This window comes from Anser brachyrhynchus (assembly GCF_964034855.1).
Source record: "Anser brachyrhynchus genome assembly, chromosome: W".
Classification (NCBI taxonomy): Eukaryota; Metazoa; Chordata; class Aves; order Anseriformes; family Anatidae; genus Anser; species Anser brachyrhynchus.
Genome location: NC_137704.1, coordinates 13,854,190 through 13,863,023, shown reverse-complemented (window position 1 = coordinate 13,863,023; position 8,834 = coordinate 13,854,190). Strand labels below are relative to the sequence as shown.

At 40.2% G+C, this 8,834-nt stretch overlaps 1 protein-coding gene across 3 annotated transcripts in view; it reads right to left on the bottom strand.

Annotated features, from left to right (window-relative positions):
- Positions 1–1,437: 1,437 nt before the first annotated feature.
- The window catches only part of ARK2N (arkadia (RNF111) N-terminal like PKA signaling regulator 2N), a 64,990-nt gene continuing 57,593 nt past the window's right edge, over positions 1,438–8,834 (bottom strand). For all 3 annotated transcript variants that reach the window (XM_080572293.1, XM_080572295.1, XM_080572294.1), the window contains one exon: positions 1,438–4,267. In XM_080572293.1, coding sequence (XP_080428419.1) covers positions 4,078–4,267 — 190 coding nt within the window. In that variant the 3' untranslated portion in view covers positions 1,438–4,077. The remainder of the gene's footprint in view (positions 4,268–8,834) is intronic.

The window sequence follows — 8,834 nt, the reverse complement described above, 5'->3', positions numbered from 1 at the left end:
AGGACATCATCCTAATCCAAAACATAGCACCCTACCAGCTACTAGGAGGAAAATTAACTCTATCCTAACTGAAACCAGGACAAAACCTAAAAAGGAGAGGAAAAAAAACAAATAGTACTTCAGCAAATGGTGGTGATGCACTCAGCAAAGGACACACTTTGAGGATCCTCCAGGGAAGGCGACAACTAATTTGTTTGGTAAAACCCTTTCACTTCCCATTTTAAGGCAGACAAACAAAACACAGCCAAAAAATTAATCTGCACTGCAATGACTTCACTGTGGAAAACAATATAGAATGTGAGCTGTTTGGGCAGCTTTTGTCAATTCTCATACAGCCCCAGAAACGACAATTCCCACAAAGCAAACTGGTCTGAGCCACGAGGGAAGCACCGAGTGGCCAAAGAGAAATGTTAAACTTTACATACTGCACGTGTTGAAGTTCAAAGACTCTGGGTTTCTCTTGGTGATGGAGAAAAAGGGTTCAGGGAGGAGGTTGCCTCTCATCTTTCCATATCCGCACCAGACTCTATGATGCTCTTCTCTTGCTGATGTGCATGAAATGAAATCTCAGTCTGGCATCCACGTTTATGGCAACAACCTGGCCCCCAAATTTCTGTTTTCAAGCTTTGCAGAAGCCAAGAACTCAATGGGGCTGAAAAGCCAACTGACTTCTATTATCTGTCTTGCTATTTAAAATACATGGATAAATGGCTCTCCCCACTTGCACCACTGAGAGCCTTCCCATGTGACAAAACCCATCAGAAATAAACTACCCTATCTGGCTGGAAATATAATGGATTTTATTATTGTTATTCCTACTTCCATGGGGGCTGTGGGAGGACTGGCAGGCGATGAGGCCCCCAGTTTAACACGGTGCAATTATACCTACCATCCTTGTTGTTAGTGGAGGCAGTAGATAGTTTAGGGTTTCCCAAATGCAGCTCACCATGGCACCACCTCTTGTGGTCTGCAGGACCTGGGCACAGCTCCACTGCTTGTCTACAAGTCCATTTAAAATGGCAGATCTCAGCTTGCCAGCACCATCTGCCCACTGTGATGCTTCGTGGGGAAAACCCGAGTGCAGCAGGGGCCTGGTAGCCAAGTGCTCTGCTCAACCTGCAGGGACCAGCAGGGAGGATGGGACAAGGGGACGCCCTCGGAGAAAATACCACGAGGAGGCTGCTTGGGCAAACAAACAAAAAAAATCCCAAACAAGATGATATTGTTTAAATAATACACTCTATTTTATTTTGTCTTAAAATAGTTTAACCTTTATGCTACAGACTTGTTTCAAAAAACAGGTTTCATCTTGCTCCAAAAAATATATATTTATATATATATAACACTCTGTTTTATTATTATTTTTTTCTCCAAAGACCATTAAATACTAAATGGAAAATGAGAACTAAATAATGAGTGTCAAGAAGAATCAAAAAATTTTAACTAGAGTCGCACATTTTAAACATTTAAATTCTAAGCAATGATTTGTCTTCACTACAGAAGATTCCAAGTTCACACTCCAGCAATTCAGGAACTGCTAAACCATGAAGGGCTTGAGCCAATGCACACTGAAGCTGACGGAAAGCCTGGCATCAGCTCCAGTGGGTTCTGGATCAGGCCCTAAGTGCACTGGTTCTTAGCCATACAATGGCTAACATTTCACTTTCCTGCGGAGAAGAGCAAAACCATCCAGGCACCTTTTGCTCTCTTGTAAAAAAACAAAAAACAAAAAACAAACAAAAATAAAAAAACGAAAACACTTCCTAGCTATCCAGTGATTGTGGTTTTTGGATCACTACCCTTTCAAATATGTTACGAATAAAAGAAAATAATGTAGTGTTTTAAATAAAATAAAAAGAAAACCTGCATCAGACTATGATACATGAGTTGTTTAAACAAACAGTGCACAATTGGAGGAAGCTTGGTTAGGACACAGTTGCTTTTATATATACATGGAAGTCACATCATATACAAACTGAAAAACAGATAGATAGTTTGCATTTTTAATGGAAGTACTACAAACGGGTCCCTACAGCTTTCTTCAAAACTGATCTTTAAAAGACTCGATGAAACAGCAAAAAACAGCCACACTAAATCACTGCTCCAAAGTTACCTTACAAGCATGTGTGCTAGCCCACCAAAATGACGGCCGAGTTACGTGATGAAAACATGAGGAGAAAAAGATCAACAGCCACCGCTGTTAGAGTGTCCTGACGGTGCAGGCTTTTTTTTCCCTACTGCAAGGACCGTGGGCTCCGCTTCTCCCTCCTGCCCCTGAGAAAGAAACCCGTCACTAGAAGCACCACATACATTGTCTGGTCATGCAATACACTTATCACAGCTCAATGTTTTAGAAAGCTTTAAACTGGAATAGCAATCCCTTACCTAATTGTTCTCTAAAGTGCAGTCATAACCTTTCTGCTTATTAAAGAAAAAAAGTGTTTGTTATTGACTGTACCACCACTGCTGTTTTTTTTTGTCTTTTCTTTTTCTTTTTACATCATTACGTGACAACACAGGTAATGGACTTTTGGTGCTGTTTTTTTGTTGTTGTTGTTTTCTGCTCACAGAAAAAAAAATATTGGAAGCCAAATAAATTTAAAAACGAGCCAACACAAAAACGAAACAGAACTTCCCGTGTCCTGACTACCCCTTGTTCAGCATCAAATGGCAAAAGTCTGCTGAGAGAGCTGTAGAAAATTTCCATTTGAAACATTTGAATACAAAGGAATATTTTAATTGCACAACAGACATTTAAAGTGAATATCATCTTGTTTAAGTCTAATCTTTGGCTTTTGCCTTGCAAAAGGCTCAATATGACAGATTAGGGCCAGGAACTTCCATATACGCTACAGAAACTAGAGCCCACTGAAGCAAGCGGTTCCACTGATTTCAGTCGAGCAAATATTCCGGTAGAAAGTGTTTCCTGGATCATACCCTAAAAGCAATTCCAAAACTAGGGTAAGAGACATGACCTAAAGCCAGGAAAATGGTGCAGATCTAGTTAAAGAAAAGATCACAACCTCAGGCCCTGATCCTGCAACAACCTTTAGGACAGAGTTTGAAGCACTTGAATGGCCCCGTGAGTTTCAGCGAACTGTCAGAGCTTAACAATACACACCTGCTGAAGTGCTTTGCTAGTCTGGGGCTTTACACGTTTGTCTTTTTTTTTAATTTATTTTTTGAGATGGTCAACGAAGCAGATAATCAATAGAAGAAATGAGGACTAGGAGCAAATACATTTCGTTTTTCTTCTTCCCCTACTCCAGGCAAGATTCAGAAATAGGTAAAAAGCTCAGATACATTTAAAAAGGAGAGGGATGTTGGGCCTTTTTATTACTTTTCATTTTCTTGTGCTTTTGTAATAATTAGCTGCTAGAAAGTTTCTACTATGACTATTTTAAACTGTGATAAGCTGTGGGAAATGATCAGTGAAACACAGTAGTCAAGTAGACAGAAGACTCAGCACTGAAAAGAGTGTAAACTATAAATTATATTGAAAATAAAAGTCCTTTAATTAAAAGCTGTTCAGTGCATATGCTACGGGCCTTTTGTATTACAGACAGTTCCTCCTGCTGGTAATGTAACCACATTAGCTTGGGTATAAATACTCTCGGCCCAGTTTTTGGAAGTGTTGAATACCCCCCAGTTCCACTGAAATCAGTGAGGACACAGCATTTCTCAAAATCACTGATGCTCACACAGCAAAACACTAACTTCTACTAACAAACCCGATATACTGATAAATTAAAAATGTTCTGAAGTTGGAGGCAGGAAAGAGTGGGAGGACAACTTTGTACACATTTCCTCAAATTAACACACACAAGTTAGCAACTATAGACGTGTTTTAAATTTGGAGCTATTGGGTCTTTATTCTGGGAAGAATCCTCCTTTGAGAAGGCAAAGAAACCATTTTAAATGATCTTAAAATTATACTACGTTCTTATGGAAATGAAAAACTTCATGAGTTTGAATTTCATAATGCCAGGAATAGGGCTTCTGAAGCTGAAGCTATAACAATGAACTTCTGTGCCACAAAGGGAGGAGGGATGGGGACAGAAACACAGTGACACTGCATTACAGTAGATATTTGCGTCTGGTATCTTCATCCAAAGTGAGGTCTACTACTTCTGGGGGCGAAGACCAATTCTGCTGGGGAGTCACAGCTGTCCATGATTGCGTTTGCTGAGTGTTAATGTACTGAGAGCCTGCGCCGTGCTTCCAGGAAGACACACTCTGGATCACGCCTCCCCTAGGATGCACACACCTGTAGCAAGGCAAAAAGCAGAAAGCATTAAAGCTGCTATTGAATTCAGGCATGAGATTCTTAGCTTCAGTGTTTTACCGCTTAGGCATTTAATTAACACGTCCCTCCCCAAAATTTCCTTGGGGCTTTTCCATTTGTAGATCCACGACATCTTAAATACCCACTGATCTGCAACTTCACCATGCTGAGACTAGACTTAAATTCATACTCAGGGGCAGAGCTGGGGAAGGGGCTGTTGGGGTTTAAATTCTTTTTAAGAACTCAATTCTACCAGTGGGTGTAAAGTGATGTTCCCCACTAAATATGTGCATGGATCCCCAGGATCTTGAAGAGTTTTCTGCCCCATCACGTGTACTATACCATGCATTATTCAGAAGCATTCCGTTTCCTGCTAGCAATTTTACCCACTGGAATTTTAAAAAGAGAAAAATTGAAAGCAAGGCTTGATGAGACAAAGAGAAAAGATAACTTTCTATATGAAATCAAAACTGTGTTACCATAAGGACATAATGATACCTTCATTACAATAATAAAGCCATTACACTTGATTTTTCTTCGGTCATCTTAACTAAAAATTACAAACATGCTGGGAAATGCTCCCTGCTAACAGTACAGCCCCACTTCAGCAAAACATTTAGGCTTTCAGTGATTGCAGTCAATAAAACTAAATCATGTATTTAAAGATAAGCACACACTCAAGTGCCTTGCTGAAGTGAGGTACATGTCTATTTATTTGCACGGTATTTTTATCTATTATATTGATAACAGATAAGTGACAAATTAAGTACAAGCTAGGAACAACTAGAAAGAAAAAACATAACAGAAGACTCGGCTTGCTCTATGAAGTGATGACAAGAATTACTGGAGTCTTTAAGATGGTCACTCCATTCATAGCTGGAAATCTTAAATGAGCACTAGTAAAACTTTATACCTTGTGCTCCAAGAATTGTTTTGCTCTTGTAAGCACTGGTGGCAGCTGCAGCTGCTCCTGACTGCATACATAAGCAGGAGATTTGGGGCTGCTAGGGTAACCTTTTCCCTTCTCTTTTTGAAGGCACGTGAACTGTATTTCAGGCACCCACGTTTCCTGCACTGGTCAAATATTCCTGACATTTACATTTTATTGGCTTTAATTCAAGGTAGCACAATTTAGTTTCTCCAGAACGCCTTAGATTATGCTCATCTTTTTTGTCTCTGGTTAGAGAAAGAGTTTCATGAAATAGGATGAAAAATCTCATTCTCTGAGCTCTAACTTGTCAGAATACAAATGTCAGATATGCTATCACTAGTTGGTCGAGGGAAGTGATTGTCCCGCTCTACTCTGCACTGGTGCGGCCTCACCTTGAGTACTGTGTGCAGTTCTGGGCACCACAGTACAAAAAGGATGTAAAACTGTTGGAGAGCCTCCGGAGGAGGGCGACCAAGATGGTGAAGGGTCTAGAAGGGAAGACATATGAGGAGCGGCTGAGGTCACTTGGCCTGTTCAGCCTGGAAAAGAGGAGGCTGAGGGGAGACCTCATCGCAGTCTACAGCTTTCTTGCGAGGTGGAGTGGAGGGGCAGGTGCTGATCTATTCTCCTTAATCACCAGTGATAGGACCCGCAGGAACGGTGTCAAGCTGAGGCAGGAGAGGTTTAGGCTAGACATCAGGAAGAGGTTCTTCACTGAGAGGGTGGTCGCACACTGGAACAGGCTCCCCAGGAAAGTAGTCACTGCACCAAGTCTGTCGGAATTTAAGAAGCATTTGGACTGTGCACTTAGTTACATGGTCTAAAATTTTGGGTAGACCTGTGCGGTGCCAGGAGTTGGACTCGATGATCCTTATGGGTCCCTTCCAACTCAGGATATTCTATTCTATTCTATTCTATTCTATTCTATTCTATTCTATTCTATTCTATTCTATTCTATTCTATTCTATTCTATTCTATTCTATTCTATTCTATTCTATTCTATTCTATTCTATTCTATTCTATTCTATTCTATTCTATTCTATTCTATTCTATTCTATTCTATTCTATTCTATTCTATTCTATTCTACTCTATTCTATTCTACTCTAATTTTGAATACAATGTTCAGAATTACTTTTTTATTACATCTTTGAGCTTAAAAATACATACTTAAACTAGGTATCTACAAAGAATTAGTAATAAGGGATTGGAAGTCTAACAAATGGAGGGGATTTGTTTAAGCTTTCTTTTAAGAAGAAATATTTTAAAGTTTAAGTGACAAGAAAAGTTTGTAGCCAAAGCAAACTAAATACAGTGCTCAGTCTCAGGGACAATGGTTCGTCATTCCAATACAGAGCAAAGTTAATACTAACTTTTCTCCCTGAAGATGACAAAAAGCAATCTATGACTTATCTCATGGAAATGATACCTTGCAAAAAATGTGTTTATCCTCAAACAAGTCACACAAGCAGTCAATAACAGAATGTTCGATCAAATATTAACTTAGGGAACATGCTTTCCAACCTATAGCTAAGGGGATAATATCAAGTAAAGTGACAAAACAAAACAAAAAGAAAACCTAGGAAAAAATGGAGGAAGACTTTTATGCACATGCATAATTTAAAAAATTCCATTGGACAAAAAATAAACAAACTGAGAAACATGGAGCACGGAGCACAATAAAAACAGTGTGAGCAAAAGGACTGAGTCCAAACACCATACTAACTAAGCATGCAAAAAATACTGATAAAAATCCTAAACCTTTTCCAAACGACAACCCCGTCAGAAGCCCATCAATACTTCGTAACTGCAAGCCTAGACCTGCAAGAGAAATAAAACTCTAAACAGGATTCAAACAACCAAAATGTGCACGTATTTTACAGAACCAGTAAGACCTACTCTTTGAGAGATGACAGAGTGGTTACATGAACAAGGGAAAGCACAAGAAGAGCGTGCTATTCAACTGTCTTTGTTGAAATTATTTTGGTCCATATCTACTAAAACTAATTTTAAACAGCAACTCTGCATTTACTTAACATTCCCATTCTCATACATGGTAAACATTACTGAGGCAAGCAGCGTGGAAAGTGTTTGACTCGGGGACCTCAAGCAGAAGGGTTGTGTGTATATAGCGCTAGACAGATTTACACAAAATAGTAGTGGAGAACAAGTCCACGTCACTTGGCATCAGGACAAAGATTCTCTAAGCCCTGGGTCTGATGGATAAATAGGCAGGCTAGCCATGAGAAGTTCTAGAAGCTAAGACTAAATTTCTCTTCCTTCAGCACCTTAAAATTTCCTTTTTTTTCCCCACATCCAACAGCAATGGACTGCATCCAAACTACCTGTAGTTTCATACCCAGGAAACTGGGTCCTACACACCTTCCTTCTTCCTTTCCTCAAGAAAGATGTGGTGAAGGAATGACAGAGAAAAGCTCTGTTCCTTCTGCACGCCCCTTTTCCTCCTCCTAGCATTCACCAGGCAGCATACTAGTTTTAAACAGAGCTTGTGTGTACACTGTAATAACTTTCTTTTATTTCACCAAACTGAGTCTCCTCACTGTATGAAAATGCTGGTCTTGTTCAACTGCTTCGTAATACCTCAAACCAAGGAAAGACCATATTCTAAAGATTACGAGAGACATCAAAATACACTTAACAAGAATAACAGCCAAAGCACAACTCAACTGCTATCTATCCGAACTTGATAGAAACCTCTGGCTTTCCTGCCCTGATCTAGTTTGGGGGTTTGAACTATCTTATATATTCAAATAAAACTAAGATTAATAAGGATCTGTTTTTTAGGCTAAAAGGGCTATCTTATCACATTGGCCATTGAAAAGATTCCAGTAATTTCACTTTTACAACAACTGATTAATTAAATAAATCGAAAATTATTTAAATGTCCAAAATATTTTTGGACTTCAGCAAAGCTTTTGACACAGTTTTCCATAGGATCCTACTGGACAAAATGTCCAGCATACAGCTAAACAAAACCATCATATGATGGGTGAGCAATTGGCTGACGGGCAGGGCTCAAAGGGTTGTGGTAAATGGGGCCACATCTGGCTGGCGGATGGTCACTAGTGGGGTCCCTCAAGGCTCCATTTTAGGGCCAGTCCTCTTCAATGTTTTTATAAATGATTTGGATGTAGGACTAGAAGGTGTTTTGAGCAAATTTGCCGATGACACCAAACTTGGAGGAGTTGTGGACTCGGATGAGGGTGGAAAGGCCTTGCAGAGAGATCTGGACAGATTGGAGAGCTGGGCGATCACCAACCACATGAAGTTTAACAAGAGCAAGTGCCAGGTCCTGCACCTGGGACGGGGCAACCCTGGCTATATGTACAGACTGGGCGACGAGACGCTGGAGAGCAGCCCCGCAGAGAGGGATCTGGGGGTTGTGGTTGATAGCAAGTTGAATATGAGCCAGCAGTGTGCCCTGGCAGCCAGGAGGGCCAACCGTATCCTGGGATGTCTAAAATTTTGGGTAGACCTGTGCGGTGCCAGGAGTTGGACCTGATGATCCTTATGGGTCCCTTCCAACTTGGGATATTCTATGAGTCTATGATTCTAAATGTTTAAAGTGAATTATTCTGAAAAGAAACAAGAACCCAAAT